The sequence below is a fragment of the Azolla caroliniana genome, unplaced genomic scaffold (genome assembly GCF_043228905.1).
Source record: "Azolla caroliniana isolate FFs.n. ecotype wild unplaced genomic scaffold, voAzoCaro1.0.p SCAF_2, whole genome shotgun sequence".
NCBI lineage: Eukaryota > Viridiplantae > Streptophyta > Polypodiopsida > Salviniales > Salviniaceae > Azolla > Azolla caroliniana.
Window position 1 is genome coordinate 23472957 of NW_028230437.1, and position 20725 is coordinate 23493681.

The 20725-nt window shown below is 35.4% G+C and overlaps 1 protein-coding gene across 2 annotated transcripts; it reads right to left on the reverse strand.

Moving 5' to 3' along the window:
* Nucleotides 1-12122: 12122 nt before the first annotated feature.
* On the reverse strand, nt 12123-17320 carry LOC147867685 (polyadenylate-binding protein 2-like). 2 transcript variants are annotated; one of them, XM_087315466.1, is made up of 8 exons: nt 17216-17320; nt 16088-16271; nt 14550-14652; nt 14390-14460; nt 13495-13598; nt 13154-13241; nt 12503-12618; nt 12123-12415 (listed from the first exon to the last, which is right to left on the reverse strand). In XM_087315466.1, exons 2-8 carry the CDS (start codon nt 16223-16225, stop codon nt 12367-12369), a joined length of 669 nt encoding a protein of 222 aa, XP_087171592.1. In that variant the 5' UTR covers nt 16226-16271; nt 17216-17320; the 3' UTR covers nt 12123-12366. The 2 variants fall into 2 exon arrangements, with proteins under 2 accessions (XP_087171592.1, XP_087171593.1); XM_087315467.1 differs by lacking the exon at nt 12123-12415 and having other exon boundaries at nt 12499-12618.
* Between the last annotated feature and the right edge of the window lie 3405 nt (nt 17321-20725).

Sequence of the window (20725 nt, forward strand, 5' to 3'; positions counted from 1 at the left end):
TGCTAGAAGCCCAAACACACACAGACACATACATATGTACACACATGTATTCTATATGCTATATACAAAAATATACTGTATTCTACATAGAATACAGTATAGTATACAGTATACTGTAAAAATATACAGTATATACATAGTATCATGTATATAGAATATGTACATGATACCATATACTGTATATTTTTACACTGTACACACTCTCTCTCTCTCTCCAAGTCCCGGCCCCACGGCACACACATACACACGACAACCCGGGGGCCGGCCCATGCCACAGTACTGCAATCTCTCTCTCTCTCTCTCTCTCTCTCTCTAAGTATAGGGCAAATGGTAAGGTTTGAGAGTCATAAGGTGGGGGTTATTGGTTCAAGTCCTCTCTTGTCCATGTAATATAATATATATACTTTTATTTGGCCTTTGAAGACGTTAATATTTCTTTCTTTCTTTCTCATGGGATCATATGTACAAACTGCCGTATTTCCGTGTCAACTAGCAGAAGCTCCGGAAAGCCCCCCCCCCCCTCCCTGGGACGTGACTAATATACTTTGTATATTTTTTGCTTTGTGTCCTTCTTGTTCCGAGCGTTTCGATTACCAAAGCGAATGGGATTTTCGGAATTTCAATCGCTCTCGTGCTCACTGCCTTATTACTTGTTTTCATGCTCCTCTGTTAAGAGGAGATCTCACTAGGGATATTGCATAAGTCGGGCTGGCTAGCTAGCTAGCACAAGGGACACACCACTATAATGGGACTTGCTTCACCCTTAGGTTTTCACGCGAAATTTGCCTTCAGGCTTCCAAATAGTAACAAAAATAAATAGATCACATATTGATTGTGATTGATGCAAATATTACCAGCATAATTGCGTTCGTTAAGAAGATTAACGTTCAAACTAGAGAGAGCGACAAATCCCATCTCATACATTGCACCTATGGGCAACGTTAAGCCTTTTTCAGTGGTCTGTAATGCCAAAGTAGTCATATCTAATGGAACCCTATAAATGCTATAATTGTATTTGCATGTCTCAATGTAAAAGTATTTTGGCAAATTTACAACCGCATTTCCCTCGAGACAACTTTCGAAATTGCACATTCAATTCAAAATCAACATCTCTCATTGATGCAAATCACATGGATAGAATTGCTCTATTGCATGTCGTCGTGGCAGACATCAGTCATAGGGCATTTCGTCATGTTTGCAATATAATATTCAATGCAAGCTTGCATCACGTATGGTAAAAAAAGAAAAAGAGATCATGCATATAAATCATTGTATTTCTAGTTGCATCTCTTTGTATAAAATCTTTTGGCAAACTTCAATGCTTGCAAATCTTCTGGCAAACTAACATGGCGCACCTTAGTGAGACACGTTTTAGAATTTCATGTTCAATTTAGAAACTCGATCTCATGTATTGCATGCATAAATCACCGAGCCACTTGGCAAACTTCAAAGTCTCAGGGTAGTTTGTAGTGCTACTAATATAACATTGATTGCAAGCTGCTTCCGTCCAATATGTGTGCATATGACAATGCGCAATCTATTGGCAAACATCCAACCCCACCTTCAGACATGTAGTCAAATAGATTTTTGAATGTGAGTGTGTTGATAAGAAATGCAAGCATCAAGATTTTGGGACCCTTACATGGTTATTCTAATGGCTATGATCGTGATTTGTTATTTTATCATTGCTAGCTCCATTTATTCTTGGGTCCAAACCAATATCTTGCTAATGTTGTCAATGTCCAATGGTCAGAGAGAACGGGAATAATTATTTGACTGTCGGCACTCAATTAAGGACAAAATTAATCACATAGAATAACACCATATCTAGTTGACATGTTGGATGTAGTGGCGATTTCATGCTCCATAGCTTTGGTTTTCTATCCCTAAAATAAATAGGTGTGAGTATGTCAACTCTACTGGGTTTTTTTATAGTAGTGCGGTGTACAATGCCAAGATTCTACCCCGAAGACTACACTATTTATTGTAAAAATTCTCAAAACGTGGCATGTGGTGTCATGATCCAAGCAAATTTTATTGCCTATCATGTCAATATCTTCCTCAATAGGTGCATGGTGTCAAGTTATATAACCTTATTTATGGACAACTTCTCAATTTGACACGTGGAGTCAATATCCATTTATATTGCAATCCATGTCACAACGAAGCAATTTACGATCCCACCCTTGGCCATTATGACTTATGAGCCTTCTCTCTATGATGTGATAAGTGGGTGTCAAATTTGGTCCACGTTTCAAATTTTATTTTGCAGTTTTTCCATTTGTTGTGATGTCAAGGCTATCAACAACTAAAGATTAAGCTAAGAGACATTGTGTGTGGATTTTCTTTCTCTAAGCAAGTGGTTGCAACCTCTTAATTCAAGAGGTGGACATTTTTATGCGAAGGCCAACTTAAAGAGTAGTGTGCAGCGTGCTCATACTCTCTATATGATGCATACATGACATCCATGACACGCATGCAACAAATGCATATGATTTTATTTTATTTTCCAAAAATCAAATGCATATGATTGTGGCCGATGACCTATTCATTGCTTTAATTAAGTTAGTTTTGCGTACCCATGTGAAACCCGTGCAATTTTCATAACTAGTAAGTTGACATTTGAATTGTAGAAGCAAACTTAACAAATGTGTGTGATAAGTGGATCTTCATTTGGAAGAACTTGTGCCTAGATTACATAATGGAACTCTTCATATTAAGAAGTTGACACTGATTCAACACGTGTAATAACCAAAGTATATTGAAGCTTCCGACTTAATATTCATAATGTTAAACTCATTCAAATTAGAGGGACACCTACTACATCAATGACCAATCAAAGTTTGAATTGCCATGCAAGTTACATGGTTTATCAATCTTGCTCCAATAGTAAGCATTACAAGCCCTAAATATTTAATCAATTATTACCCAAGTGTTTTTTCATATACAAAGTGGTCATAGTGTAAATCATGAGAGGGTAAATTGTTGATTATTAAATAACTCATAATTATTATTACTACTCTTATTCACACTATTGCAAGCGGTGTTATGAGTATAATTAAAGCCTATAATAATGAGTTACACCATAACTACATAGATAGTTATGAGCCAACTTTTAAAACCTCGCCAACCTCGATCAAAAGATCGCTTCCCGAATTAAGAAGTGTGACTACCACTTGCTCACTAAATGAATACATCCACATTTGGTGACAACTTAACTCTCAATAAATATATCGTTTAATTGTTTCGTTACATTATTGTGAAACAACATGTTGAAGTGCTTTCCCCCCCATTTTGAACTTGCTCCCTCTCTCTCTCTCTCTCTCTCTCTCTCTCTCTCTCTCATCTTACTCGGTCGTTTCTATGACATTAAGTTCATGCTATCGAATATGAAACACGAACAAGAAAGGTGAGATAATGTCACTAATATGTTGACTTTGCCTTGAGGCATTAGTGTGATTTTCAACCCTTGGGTTGGAGAGAAGTGACTTCTTGGCATTACCTTAAGGCATCGATTTGGTTTCGAACCATCGGGTTGGAGAAAAATGATGTGTTGAAGTTATGCTAACACGTTAGTGTGGTTTCCTTACCTTGAGTTGGAGAAAATGCATTCATAAAGCCCACATTTTAAGATCAACTACTAGTGTGAAACTAAACTATACCCATTTCTCAAGTACTAAAATCAACTAGTTGTTGCAAGGCGTTAGCTTCAACATTGTACCCTTTAAGTTTGTATGTTTAAATTCAAGAAATCTAATACATGTGAATTTAAAAGAAATAATGTATTATTGTGTCAGATTATATGATTATAAGGATGCTTTCACATTGTGCTTTATCATGTACTATCTTCTTTTTAAACTTTTTTGTATGATAACTAGATTATTGAAAATGTCTACAATCTAATAATGCAATGGGGTTTTCAAAATACTTCACTAACATAGAAGGGGAATTCATTTACAAACTCTTAAAAAATTCAACAAGTTGCCAAAAGTTTGAGAATTAGTGCACAAGAAACATTAACACTCTATATCGGCAATTTCTATGCTTACTTTTATTAATAGAAGATTGTAGTAAAGACGTGTCAGGGTTAAAACTTTCATCAATGGAATGTAAAGGAATTCGAAATATATTGAAAATGTTCTATAGTCAATTTCGAATTTTAAGCTTACATCATCGTTCTTAAAGCCTGAATAAATGGACCTAACCAATGCCAAATGAATCGAAATTCTTGGGAGCATATTATGGATTCCCACATCAAACTCAACTAATCATTCTCTAATCAAGAAATGAGGACTAGAAGTCACGCCATGTGATATTATTAGCTAAATTCAATCAAAAGAAGTTTTTAGAGGGTTGTAAAAGATTTTCTTAGTTACTAGTGACAATGATGCTTGAACCAAGCACACTCTTTAGCATTGGCTACATACATTGCTTGTATAGGGTAGAAACCATACAACTAGATCATGTGACGACGTTGAAAATTACAAATAGGTGCAACATGGAAGTTGGAACAATGATGCTTTGTGCCTTTTGCTTAAGTGGCGGGGTGCAATATGTAAATGTTATAATGCAACCAATAACCCAAGTAGATATTTTGTCGCAAAACTCTACTTTTTTAGCACAATTTAATGAAATTGGTACATTTATACAATTATCATTTACATGTTTTGAATGTTGATCCTAACAACACTATGGTCACGGCTTACACCCAATTTCAACGAAAGAAGACGATGTCAAAGAAGTTGAACTTGAAACTCCACAGATACCCAGTGGTAAGATGATTCACACTCTTTTGTGTAACCAAGCTTTCTACCTTGAAAAAACATCCAACAAAAGAATAGAAATATAATGATCATTTACAATGTTGTTCATGTTCTGAATGCAAATGAAGGAAGACTTTCAAGAATATCAAGGCCCACAACTTAGAACTCACACATGGATAATGGGATCATGAATGCGAGGGTGGTGACTTTCCAATTATTTCTTGACCATTCTAATAAAGCGGAGGTAGATGACACGAGATTGAGGTCTTGATTAGTTGACAATAGGTACATGTAATCAAAAGCCGCTTGCATGATCATTGATAACTCAATCATGATGTTGGGGATAAATCATAAGATGAAGGCAACCTAGATATTTTTTATTGCATTAAATGTGCATTGGTCTATCCCACTTGTTCTCTGTGCATCATGTGTCCTCATTTCCCTTTTTATAACTCCATATCTAGCATAGCGTGTCCCTACGAATACGTTAAGTTACATTATATTGCTCATACATAAATGGTAGTGCTATAGTTTATGTTTTAAAATATAAACATAAATTGAAAACGGAGAAACATGGAATGCTTACTCATCAACTTTAGATAGAAACTATGAATACACTTGAATTTTTCTTTATTTCCCCAAATGCCCTTGGCCAATCCCCCGAATGAGAGCAAAATGGAATGAGTTGACCGAGGACATTTTGAGAGATCAACTTCGGGGCACAAACAAAACGCAAGGGTATTTTAAGTTTTTCTTTATATTTATAAACATTGTGCTGCTTTCGATTGAAGCGAAACATTATTCAACATAGTTTTAATGAGTCCATTCCTAGGCTTCTAGAATGTGTTTTGTAGGAACCACAAGCCAATGTGTGTAGCTTTGGGTTGAAGTTGGACAATTATTCAACATAGTTCTAATAAGGTCAGTTCTAGGCTTCTAGAATGTGTTTTGTAGAAATTATCGTTAATTAATCATTACAAATATGTGAAGTTTTTGATAGAAGTTGAAAAGGAGAACACGTAACCAGAGACTTAAATTAAAGGTGAGTACATTTCATAACAATGAAGGTGATGTAGAGTCAAACTGTTGTTTGAGTCTTGGTCTTGTAGGAATATCATTTCCAAGTTTTCGAAATTCCAATCTTCTACTCAAGTTTACTTTGATAATAGATGTTATTGAAGTTGGTGCATTAACAAACTCATAATGGAGAGCCATTCTCTATGTTTTCGTTTTTTTATTGGAGATCCATTCTCTATGTTTTAGTTTGTTAAAAAACATTGAATTTAGTATGATTGAATGAAATGGAATTTATTGTATATGTCAACTAACTTCAAATTAGATTATAACATTAACCAAGAATAGACCCATTTTGTTAGGTACATTAGATTATAACAAACCTGCCAATGCAAGCAACCAATCAGATTGTTCTCTAAAAAAGTGAAAGCAATTGAATTCTCTTTATGAAGTTGATGCTCATTTCTACACTATAAAGTAATAATGTCCTCAAAGAATGTAGGATGTCTATAGATACACGTTGCCAAACTAGAACTAATAGCATTTATGTGTAAAAAGACGAATACTCGCCTATCAATGTCCTCACTCGGTTTAAAGAAAACGACAAGTCGAATTCATGACATGAAGAAAACCCAACTTGTCATACATGGCAATGAACTCCAACATTTTACGTGACATACAAGATCCTCATTGAGCTATCTTTTTATTTTACCTTCCAAACATGCTTCTGGTGTGATTCCTTCTGTGAATCTTCTTAATGGATACATGCTCTCAAAAAAACCAAATCGTGAAGTGAAGCTCTTGATATTTTTACATGTCTTCAAAAGGGGGAACTCCTTTTGTTGCAAAGTGTAGAGTAAATATCAATGCTTACGTAACGTTGTAACCATTTATTGCATACCATGTAAACTTGATGAGATTCTACAATAGTTTCCCCGATGTATGGTCTCCTAAGGATTGTAATATTTTCGCATGTCACAAATATTTTAGGATTTATACTAAAATAGATTGACACGTGATAAGTTAATTAATGGACACTAAAATAGATTTCATTCTTATTAGCAACAATTTAGTACTATAATATCAAAAAGACGGAAAGGGAGAGGATTGTATTCTATGGACATTCCACATATTAAAGGTTACCTTCATTGATAACAACTACTTTAGGATGCCCTCTCTATTTATAGCCAAGGAAAACTACCATTTTCAATTAGTTTCATCCTCCACCCATGAGCGAACGAATGGGAGCATCGAGAAATCTCTGACAAATATCCATATTTTGGTAAATCAAACAGACTTTATCGCAATGAAAAGGAATACTCTCATGAGTAAAATTGGTCGTTGTTTTTCTTCACGTAATCTTAAATTCATGTGATGTTTATTTATAGCAAGCTAACAAGTTTCGTGCAACCATGTAGATTAGATTGACAATCTAATGAAGTGATAAGTACAAACAAATGGAATTTTAATCCATCTATGGATTAGAGAGCATTCTCAAAGATTCACTAGTGGTCAATTGGATCAATGATCTATGTATTATGATTGTAGTGTTGGAGCACTCCTCACTATCAACCTAATTTAGATGCATTATTAACTCAAACATTTTGATGATCATAACACAATTTCATTGTCTCCTTGTGATTCATGTTCCCAATTTGAGTAAATAGAATCTATATTGGTTTGATCACAAACTTGAGACACATGTTCAATTAGAGATCTTCATCGTACACTAAAGATTTGAAATTCGTTATATATGCACAAAACGTAAAACTTTACCTCTCGCTCCATTATGGTAAAAGCTTATGGTACACACTGAATATGATGAAATGACGAGAATCCTTGCATAAACATGAGGATAGAGCGAATAGAAATGACCCACTAGCGAAGCTTTCTTCGTGTCAATGCCAAGAATTTAACTTGTCAACCATGCCCCCTATCAATCAAGTTCCAACAACGCCTTATCCTATCGAATTTTCTTGTCAGAAGGGGGGGAGGGGGGGGGGGGGGGGATTCTTAAAGGTAAGTTCGATTGAAAGGTTAGCCGGTCTGAAGATGGAGAAGACAGTGTACAATGTGGGTACAATGGATGCATGACATTGGAGCAATGAATACATTTGTAGATTTGTTTTTTACTCTTTTTGTTGGTCCATATTTTTTTACTAGGCCAATGGTGTGTAACTTTGTTGGGACTCGGGAGTAATGGTGAGAAATAAACCCTAAACTCTAAACCCTAAACCCTAAACCCTAAACGTGCCCTCCCCCCCCCCCCCCCCCAAAAAAAAAAACCCCATGTGCTATGTTATGTCATGACTCATGCATGTCATGTATGTTGGAAAGGGTGGTTTTGTAAAAATGGTATTAATGGAAATATGTAAACCAGCGGTTATTTCTCTATGAGACCGGATAAGGATATCTTCTTCTTCTTCTTCTTCTTCTTCTTATGGGTTTAATTTTTTATTTAGGGAAATTTGATAATAAATAAATAAATAAATAAATAATGAATGAATGAATTAACAACTAAATATAAAAGAGGGGGCCATGCAACGTCTCGTAATTTATATGAGTGGGTAGAAGAAAGAAAAATGCAAAATTAAATAAAAGAAAATTCGGGAAATAATAATAATAATAATGATGATAATGATAAAAGAAACGAATTGACTATCTTTTCTTCTCTTTTTTCTTTTTTCTTTTATTTATTGCGGAAGGGGAAAAAAAAACTAACGCCATTCGTTTCCTTTTCACACGCACGCACGCCCTTCTCTCTTCTTCTTTGGTTTGGCTAGTTCACACGCTTCGCCTCCAAAAGTCTCACATTACAATAACAAATCAAAAATGTTTTTTGCAAAACATAAATAAATAAATAAATAATAACAAATCAAATTGTTATAAAATATGTGCATTGGTCACCCCTCCCCCCTCCACGTGTGTATTGAGTAGTATTAATATATGGTTGTCTTGCTTGTGCATGTGCATGTGCATGTGTATGTGTACATTCATCCGTACTACACCCATGCACTTGTACAGGTATTCGAGTAGGTTGAGGTACATGCGCATGCGCATGCGCATGTGTATGTGTATGTGTATGTGTATGTGTATGTGTATGTGTATGTGTATGTGTATGTGTATGTGTATGTGTATGTGTATGTGTATGTGTATGTGTATGTGTATGTGTATGTGTATGTGTATGTGTATGTGTATGTGTATGTGTATGTGTATGTGTATGTGTATGTGTATGTGCGTGTGTATGTGTGTGTGTATGTGCATGTCCCGAATGTGTACATATATGTGCATCTCGTATGTATAGGTGGATGTGTACATGTATGGAATGTGTAAGTGTACGCACATTTCTCAAATGTGTGTATATATATGCCCATGTGTACATATAAGTGGATGTGTCCATGTATGCATGTTGTTCATGTACTTGTATGTGGCATAGTGCACTACATATGCGTACAATCACAAGGTACCTATATCTGTATGCATATGCTTATGTGCATGTGCATGTGCATGTTGTGCGTAGTACGTCCGTGCATGTGCGTTGTGGGTACTCATTTTATGTGAACTAGCAACATACCCCCACGGTTAAAATTGGTGGAGTAAGGAACATGTCATGACATTAGTCGATTATGAGAATTTACAAGCAGATTGGATACTTACTTTAGGAAAGCTTTGGTGTGTTCTTTGGTAAATATCCAACAAGTTAGGGCTATTTATAGTTTTGTTTTGCAAGCTTTATTATTATTATTTGCCCTGTGGTCATTGGGGAAAGAGCTCTCTACACTATTCAACCACTTCCATGTTCAACCATGAAGTCTAATGTGAAAGTATGAGAAAAGATAACACCACCCATTAGAAGATTTTATGTATTTATATTGGAGTTCGAAGATTCGATCAACATACATGTCGTTAGATCAAGAGATGGAAATCAATCACATCACTTTCAAAGAACCTTACTTGTCCAAATACATGTTATGCAAGCAACTATATGCCATATCCTCTCGCTTTATCTCGCTTTAGAAAACAAACCCATCAAAACAAGCTCATCCGCCTAAGAAGTGTTTCTATCAAGTGTCAACAACTTGGTAGGGTTGGAGGTAGAGAGAAGACGACACCATTGCATCATCTACAACATATTATGAACGTGGCTTTTGAAATGCAGGATTTCTAATTTACAATGCACATGTTTCTCCTTTTCCTTTGTTGTATACTGTGAAAAGTGTTATGGTATCAAAACTATTGTTATATGCCATTGGTCAAAAAGTTTCAATAAGACATACATAGCATTTGTAATCGGATAAATTGCATTATTGGTGACGAGGCAATAAAAAAAGTGGTGTAAGACTCCCAAGTCTTATTAATAAATATTATCTTGTTGACAACATATTTACAAAGCCATCATTATCTCACATATATTTACCTATACATGCACAATGAGACCGTAGAAGGATGTATAAATTACGCCTCCAAGAATGTAGAAAAATATGTACTCCAAGCAAAATCTTTAAATTTGAATGTTGCTTAAATGCCCCATTATTATCACATGATTTACTCACCAATTGAAGTTATTGATCGTTTAATAGACACTTCAAAACGAGATATGAAGTAGTTACATATGAAGATAAATGAAGCTCTCATGTGGTATATTAGATTTTATATACAACAAGATGATACCATATTGATGATTTCTTTCCCATTAGTTATCACCTGTGATATTCATCAATTTATCAAATCCATGCTAATAACTTTTGTTTCCTATCAACCACGCCTTACAATAGTGACTCATTTACACTTTGTTAAATTGTAAGATAACATCGAAGATTATTCGTGAGCAAACCCATCTTTGAATCTTGATTTTCATCATCATCAAGAACGAAGGGGACGTTGGTTTTTTCAACTATATTGATATCAGGTATATGCCAATGTTGGATTATGATTTGAGTGAAGAGAAGAATCCATTGGACTCAGTAACAAAGGAGTGATAAACTTAGGCACCAATCCATACCCTATTGATAGCAATAATTCTATACCATTAGTATATCCATGTGGTTGCATCTTGAAACATGATTTATCATCCTAACATAATTTGAGGTTATGCATGGACGTAGTGTAGTAAAAAGGGAATATCATAAAAATACCAAATTATGTTAGCTTCTTACACTATTCTATCGTTGTATGCGTTGCATGACATGAACAAGCAATCCTGATTTTGTTTGAGAGGTTAAAAAGTTCAAACAAATCTTGATCCCTTCCTTTTAGGAATTTGTGCTCCACCTTTAAGCATGACCATATCCATGATATATTTACATATGTAATATCCAAATTTGCAAGTTGCAACCTACTTAAAAAATGCCCTTCATATATTAGATCATTGGTCACTCACAAATTAAAAATTTGAGGCTACACATGAAACACATGGAATCAAAATAACCACATGCATATTTCTATGTAAGTTATTTGCAAAGCCAAATTTACTTAAGGATGAGAGATTTACGGGAAATCAAGATGGATTTTGAAACATTAAGTAGAATGAGGCCCTTACTATATCTTCTTAGAGGGGTGCATTGCTAACCATTTTTGTCATTATAGATCAAATGATCTTCTTGAACTCTTTCAAACCTTTCAAACTAGCAACAATGGATTTTTTTCATCACTTACAAAAAAACTCATTTACTTTAAGCCAAACTGATATCAAGCAAGCACTTTTCTCCTTACCTGGAATCTAATCAAAATCACTATACATAAACTAAAGGAAAACAACTGACACATCTTCCTACGTAACTAATTTATTAATCATAGCATTATCTAGCTGTTAAATCTCATCATAGCTCATGAGGACTTATTAATTTGTCAATAGCTACTAAATGGTTTGTGATAATCATGATTCATGAGATAGCCACTCCCACCAAATTCAGACAAAACATGATGACACAAAAGAATGTGCACCAAGATCTATATAGTCTGAAAAATAATTGAATTTTATGTTCCACCAATCGTAAAACAACTATGAAATGTATACAATTCAAAATAACATAGGTAGTTATGATTGCACAAAAGCAGAATGAAAGCAGGTGAATCAAAATCAGCTCGTTAATGTATAGCTCTTCTACAATTCATACATCCATAAGGTAATAGGAATTGAAAGGTGATTGAAGACGTCAAATTCACAAGGGAGAATAAAACAGTAAATTATTGTAAATTGCAAAAAATAAAAACATGAGTCCCTTCGAAACTTCTACATGACAATATCAAGGGTTGACTAGCACAACAAAGTCACAAATGCCCAAAGGATTCCAATTTGTCAGATTTGATTAAAAATTAGTGTCAATGTACAAAAACCAATTAATGGAAACTCCAAATTTAATGTGTTTTCCGAGCAATGTTATAGAGCACATCAAAATGTTTCCACTTAGCATAACACAAATATTGCAATGCAGGGAACATGAACCATCAGAGAGAGCCTTCTCAACCCTGGAATTTCTCATCAGGAAGACTTGCATATAGGTGTCAATATACAAAATCGATCCATGGAAATTCAATTTTTGTAATGCTACTACAGCACAAGCACAAAAATGTGCATATAACGACTTGATCAAAGATAGGGTCTATATCGGATGGGCCTCCGGAACCTTGGCATCCTCCTATCAAATAAAGCAAGAAGAATGGGAAAAAGGATCAGCAAACAAACAATAACTGAAAGTTACACATTTCAAGTATGTTCTGCCTACCCATAACCATATGCATAGGATGGCATAAAGGGCCTTCGCGGCCGATAGCCATAAGGATTTAAAGCACGCCCTCGATATTGTTTCATACCAGGGATATTTGTTCTCTTAGCTGATACCTGGATAAAAACAATTAACCACCACCGTAAATAAGATATCAAATAATTACTTGCATGGATGATGACATCTATAATGTTCACAGTATATGATGTAGAACATTATGCTGTTGTGCTTCAGAAGCTGTAAATATTCTTTACAGAGCTCAATCAAATAAATTTGATGAATATTAATGCTTTTGCACGACATTATATAGTGTTTGAAAGGGGGAAAGAAACCTTATAGAGAGGTAACATACCTTCATCTAAAATTTAACGTAATTTATTTATTTAAAAAGACCACATCCCTCATACTGGTTAACTTAACCTTTTTTTACTCCAAAACACGCCATAGTCTAGCAGTACATGTACTGTTGGTTTCAAAAAATTTAAAAGTGAACTTTTCAGTGATGGAATTGAAATTTATACTACGCTAGGCTGTTCAAACATTAAGAATCATCATCCTGATATATTCTCTTTTGCCATGTTGCTAACCTCAAACACACCAACAATAGTAATAATAATAATAAAGCATAGTGATATAGGGTTCAACTCTCACCTTTAGGGGACGGCCATGAAGTTCTGACTCGTTCAGCAGAACGGCATTTTGGACAGCTTCTAACTCTAGAAATTCTACATACGCATACCTGAGGAACCCAAAGAAATATTGTTGTTTAATCCTTCATAACACCCAAAACCATTTATTGGTTTATTAATCATGGAAATGATGGAAAAGGCTGGCCTCATGGGTATAGCAATTCCCTTCTAAAATATGGATCCGAGATCAATGTTATTCAAGCTCATCACATTCCAAAAATGGCATAAACTAATTATTTGAAGTGATTTAACGATAGCAATAGTTGAATAAATAAAATTGTCAATGCACATGGTTTATGGTACCCTTTAGGTTGTCCGAATTTATCTGTCAAGATTGTCACACGATTTACAGTTCCACAAGACTGGAAGTGTTGCTGTACCTCCTCAGGTGTGCACAAGTAATCAACCTGAAACATATAGGTATAGGTAAAAGTTATTCGTAAAGCACCTAAAGACAACTATTGCAAACTACAATTGGATGAGATCTTACAATATAAATATCAATAACGTAAAGGTATCAATCAATAAGCAAACTGTTCCCAATCATAACCCAAGGAATCCCAACAGCATAAGTAATTGCATGTAGGTATATAGCTAAAGTTTAATTGTGTAACATACATAAATCAAAACGTTGTGCAATTACAATTGGATGCAATCCCAAAGAATAAGATACTAATAGCCTAGAGGTACTAATAAAAAAAGCAAGTAAATTGTTCCCAATTAAAATTGGAGACCATACTGTGCTAATAATATATAGGTACAAGTAAAATTTAAATGCAAGGCCCATAAGCCCAAAAGTTGTCCGATCATTGTTGGATGCAATCCCACTACAAATAGCATACAGTATAGGATCAAATTAAAATAGAACTACAAAAGGCTAAACATTGCCCAAATACATTTGGAATACAATCCCACGCTATAAGGTACCAGTAGCATATCGATATAGGTAAATTACAATTGGATGAAATCACACAACATTAAGACTGGCAGTGAGGTACTAATATTAAATGTAAAGCACTAAAGCAACAAGCTTCCTGATTATAATTAAGTGCGAAAAGTCTAATTACAATTGCATGAAATCACACAACATAAGGCAGGAGGTGAGGTATTAATATTAAATGTACAAAAGAAACATGCTTCCTGATTATAATTAAGTGCAATCACACAATCCAAGTGAGGTACGCTATTAATAACATACATTACCAACATAAACTGAGCGCGCATCAGCTTCTTCCTTGTTTTGCTGCTGAGCTGTGGCAGAGGCTGGGTCTGGTATATAGACTACCCTTTTCAGAATCTGACATTCAAAATGTTAACAGAAAATAGAATTGTAAACTGCATTGGGGAGGGGGTCAAACCTTGTACCACACCCATCTCTTTCTCTACTTTTGCTTGCATGTCTCTCAAGGCAGCTGCCTCCTCTTCCATTTCTTTCAGACGCCTCTTCATATCCTCTAGTTCCTATATAATTCTCAAACTATTTAGCCTGAAAACAAAGTGAATGTCTGAACCATGGCAGTTTTTAAACACATGCAAAATAATGGCACTCTCTTTCATGTCCCTCTATATTCTAAACATTTCAACCACAATGATGTTAAAATATGTTCAAAATAATGGCATAGATCACTGTGAGAGATTGATAATTGCAGGACATAAAAGACTGTAGGGATTTGGAAATCATATAAACTGCATAAAGACCCAAAGCTCCCTTTATTCTGAGAACTTACAAACTATCCTTGAGATTAGCAATCAAAAATAAACTGTGTATGATAAATCTCTGCACTAAGAGACTTCGTAACAATAACCAATGAGAATTCGCCAAATATTACACCAAGAATTCTAAATTGACATCAACTTCTCCTTCACATGCCAATCCTCAATCCAGGAAAAGAAGCCCTCATTTTCTAATGTTCTAGAGATTCTTTTATAAGTTCAATATGGCAGTGCTGGAGGGCCTGCCAATATATGGAGCTTTTATTCAGCCATAACCTACATTATGGGACATTATAGATAATTGTCTTACTGCTCTTTTAATAATTCCAAGTTGATCTAACTAAAGATATGTTTTCAGATTTTCTTGATTTTGTTTTCTAGACAAATTCAACACCCATCCATGCCTAAGTCTGCATGCACATTCTTATTAAAAGCCCAGATTCTAAATCACGCCTCCATGTATAATTGGCCAAATTTGGTCGCAATAAAGGCTAGCACAAACAAAAAAGAATGCATATGAATACAACGGAACCATGCAGAAAATAATAGAAAAAAAAAGTTCCCTTAAGAGTAATATATTAAATGTTTGGACGATTTCACAAGAAAAAAAGATTGAACAGGTATACACAACCATCAATACCCTAGTTTCATTGCATTTTCTTTCAATAGCAGTTTCAATTTATATGGAATGTAAAGGTCGGATTCTATTCATTCCAAAACTTCCATTGATGAGTCAGTATGCATCCATTTTTGGATTCTATATTATTATTATTAACCTGATAAAACTGTAGATTGAAAACAGAATATAGCTCAAGACATGAATCAGATAAAAAATCAATTCAATCTGACTGCATTAGAAAGAAAGGATGAGAGTCACAGTCCATGGATGTATTCTAAACAATGATTGTTCATATATTTACAGATTTACACAACAGAGGATATAATAAATATGATGATTTGGTATCGTTAAACCAATATGGATAAAACTAGTTGAACAAACATGTACATGCTATGTAGCAATGTTCCGTATTTGATACTCCACTTCATTAAGGTTCACAAATAATACACAACCTACTAGAAATGTTCAGTATATAAAATGTCCTCTTCCCTTGAGAGTTATGCTATCCAGTTTTGACAAATACAAAATAGAAACATAAAGAATGCAAAGGATGCAAAAGTTAACCTTAGAAGCTGCATCATCACCAATGCTATCTTCTTCCTTGACATCCCTTCCATATGGATTTCCTTCAAGGTCGGTCTCCAAATCTCCTTCAACATCTTCAGGAATATCTCCCCCATAGACTTCATGCTCATCTTCCATGATGTTAGAAAGGAATCTCGATGCAGTTTGTCTTGACTTATACAAACTGAAACTTTCATAAGGTATGCATTCAGAGGCAACAAGAGAGTATGCAGGTATACATATCTAGATATACATATATATACATACACATCAATTTTATTTCTCATCACAGTTGACATGTTTTAAGGATTTTTATAAGAGTTAATGAAACAAAATTCTCAAATTTCTAGATAATATTTCTATTTTTAATCAAATTTCTCTTTGACATCCTAGTTTTTGAATGGCATGTGAGGATCGAATGGCCGTCTATTTACAATTTCTTCTGCCATGTACTTTTTGTAGTATCTCCTTGTTTTCTACATTACATTTTAGCTTCACAATGCTGCTAAAACCTTAGCGTAAAAACTCTACAAAAATTGCGTAAATACAATATAAGAACTTAAAACAGAAATGACCGCAGAGAGCCAAAAAAAAATCCTGGAGAATTGAACCTACAAACAAAATCACTGAACAGATACAAACCCTAGAAAATCACTGCGGACATTCCGTAAAGAAAAAAGGAAAAATACCTGAAGAAAACAAACAACCTGGATAATCTCTGGGGAAAGAACCTAGAAAATAACTGAGACAAAGAAGCGGATAACCAAGAATTTATCACTCGAGAAGAATTAAACCTTAGAAAAACACTTTGAAGAAAGGAAATCTCTGAACAAACCTAGCAAAAAATCAGAAGGAAAGGGACGCCAAGAGATTTTCTGGAGGGAAAGAAAACAAGAAAAAATTCCAGAAAAGAAAGGGATTTGAGGGAATCTCTGAAGCGAGGAGAAACCCTAGAAGAGTGGCCAAAAAAAGCCTATTACTGGAAAATCACTTAAGGAAAAGAGGGTACAAATCGCGCGCGAGATAAACCTATGCAGGGAGAAGGAGAAGGAGAAGGAGAAGGAGAAGCAAAACATCAAAAAGACATAATCAATGAGTAGAGATTATGATGAATGGAGACGTACTTACTTGAGATCGCGCAGAGACAGGGGCAGAGGCAGAGGAGAGGCAGAGGCAGAGAGAGAGAAGGGGTTTTCTCTCTAAGGCCACCTTTCCTTCATTTCTTCACACATACTGACCTTTAATACATACATACATATATGTACGTATAATGCTATAACATATTATGTACACATATGTATTGTACATACATAGACAGCAAATACTCGTACATATGCATGTATATACGTACATATATACTTTGTATACATACATACATATACATATATGGGTAGCCTTGTATTGAGCAAGCCTACTCAAATCATAAATACGAGCCTTTTCATACCTTCCCTTGCTTTCCTCGGCAAACACTAAAGTGCCCTTGTATTCCCATTGCCGCTTTCCTATGACTCCATCAGTGTGCATCTATACTGCATATATGTTTGTACTCTGTAGTGTCCAATATCTAGTGTATAGTGAGTAGTGTGTAGTGCGTGATGCGTAGTGTGTAGTGTGTAGTGCGTAGTGTGTAGTGTGTAGTGTGTAGTGTGTAGTGTGTAGTGTGTAGTGTGTAGTGTGTAGTGTGAACTGTCAACTGTGAAGTGTAGTGTGTAGTTCATCATCGAGGATTCATAAGTTCCCCCCACTTCACCTACAATTGAGACCCATCACCTTCTATGTCGGGAATTACGTCTATGTACTTCATATCTGCAAGCTCGACCTTTAGAGCCACACTTTGTTTTTGTTTTTACCTAGCTTTAAATGTCTACAGCAGTTTAGTCAATACTTTCCGGATATAAACGCCGATTTTCTGGGCACATCCTATCTCATGTGAGAATTCCCCTTAATTCTAAAGGTTTGCAAAATATTTTGTGTATGATCCCTACCTAGGTATTCCCCTTTAAGTTCTCAAATTGATATTAGCATTATTTCATTTTCGCCCCTAATGCATTTCCATTTTCTCGGCATAGTTGGCATTTCCATTTCCATTTTGATCACATTTTGGGCAATGGTATGCATGAAGATGTAAACTTATATTATACCTTGCTTGATGGCAACATGATCAACATGATTTTGCAAAGCTTGGCTTTAGTTTCCTTGTTGCTCAAACATTTCTCTTGTTATTAACATTGTCACTTTGGCCGTTGTTTTTTGCATGGATGGGTCTTTTATTTCTACTTCAACTTCAATCTTGTTAGGGTTTCTCTCACTTATAATGTCCCATTGAAAATGCTCTATTCAAATCACAATGATTCAATTTATTTCATTTCCTTGGCCACAAAGGATAGTTAGATGGGAACTACATAATTGGAGGTCATTAATGTGTTGCATGTTCATTTAGTACTTCAATCTTGTTTAAGGATATACAAACTAAAAGTGGCTCCCAACTCAACATAAATTAATGGTTAATGGTATGATTTTCACAAAAAGACACTTCCAAACATGTGATCGGCACAACATTCTCTAAATTGAATGCTCTAGTATTCTTGAGAATACGTTGTCATTATTTCCTCCATATACATACAAACAATCTAGTAGGATGAGCTCATTAAGGCATGTGGACTCACAACTTCAACTTTCATGATGCCATCTAAAATCTACATGGTTTCCTATTGCAACGGTTTTTAAGTTCACTTCCAAAATGAGAATGACGAGTTCTAATTGTTTCTCTATCATATTTTGCATCTTGATTTTTATTTCCCTTCATTGACGGTGTATATATACATTGATTCCTTTATCCATGGTATATATATAGCTTCATATAACTCACATCTTTACCATTCTCATACACCCATGAGTGACACAATACAAATCTCTTTGTGAGAGTGGGAATTGAACTCGTGAGATGTGGGTTCTTCCCGACTAATGAACCTCAGATAACAAATCAACACTCTATTGTCGCCTTTTCCATCCTTCAACACCTATATGATTTCATCACCAAACTATTGTTTGATGGAAGAAGTTGCATATATATTACTCATACATTATTACATACAGTTCCTGAAGGCCTAGTCTCATCTAATTGCACTACATTTTCAAATGCCCATCTTCCAACCTCCATATTTCTCCATTTTTGACAATAACCCAGCAGAGAGATCCAAAGAGGGCGATGATCGCAACATGCAGACTCCATCTTCTTTATCATCTCCACAGCCTTATCAAAATTTCCAGCTTGGCCTAAGTGATCCACCATGCACATTAGGTGTTTTACAGTTGAGATAATACCATAAGTATTGCCCATAGCTTCAAAAGACATTTGTCCCTTTTCCATAAGGCCTAAATGATTGCATGCATTAAGGACCACTGTAAAGGTAACGAGGTTTGGAGTTATACCTTTTGCTATCATTTAATCAAATGTGTTGCAAACCATATCATGCCCTCCAATATGGGCATAGCCGGCCTTAAGGGCTGTCCAAGAGACAATGTTTTGGACAGAAAGTCTGTTGAATACTTGTTGGGCTTTTGTAATATCGCCACATTTGGCATCCACCGGATGTTCCGAAGATATCAATCTGTTCAAGAGATCCTGAACAATCTGTGCATGTATTTCTTGACCTTTATCAATTGCCCCAATGCTACCACAAGCTTTCAAAAAACACAACAAAATTGCTTCATTCGGGCCGATGCTTTGCTGTCTCATTGATTTGTAGCAATTCAATGCTTCCTCATTGTGGCCATGTTGGGTGTACCCTGAAATCAATGTTGTCCAAGACACTACATTATGCATCCGGAATCTCATTGAATACTTCTTGTGCCCTTGAAAGCAACCCACATTTGGCATACATGTCCACCAAAGCAGTATCAATAACAATGCTCTTACCTAGAGAGTGGTACCTGACAATACGAGCATGTATTTTCTCGGCCTTCCTTACCAGCACCTACAAATCCGATGGCCGTCAGTGTAGAAACAAATGTGAAAACATCTGGAGAGAGACCCTCTCCTAGCATAAGTGTGAAGCAATGGAATGCTTCCTCTCCATATCCTCATTGGGCATATCCTCCAATCAAAGCCATCCAAGAGACCACATTCCGAAATACTATTTTATCAAACACTTCTCGAACTTTGCTAAGTTCACCAAATCTCGCATACATATCCACCAATGCAGTGTTGACAATAACGTTATCATCAAGCAAGCCTTCGTTGATAAGCTCTATAATCTCACCATGTACAAGCTTTCAAGATACAGACATATGTGAATGTGTCAGGAGAGAGACCCTCCCACGCATTCTTTCTAAACAAATCAACGCTTCATCTCCTTGTCCATGTTGGGAATATCCACCAATGAGAACATTCCATGTCACTCTATCTCGAGCCAGGAGCTCATCAAACACTTCTTGTGCTTTTGTCATCATACCACATTTCGCATACATGTTCGTTAAAGCACTCCCAAAGGTAGATATCTTCTTGTAAAATCCCTTTCTTAAGAAGGTCTCTATGTATTCTCCTTCTTTTATGAAGATCCTTTCGTTTGGCACAATCTTTCAATGCAGCCACAAAAACCAATGTCTCTTCAAATTTCTGACCTTTGCTAGGGTTAA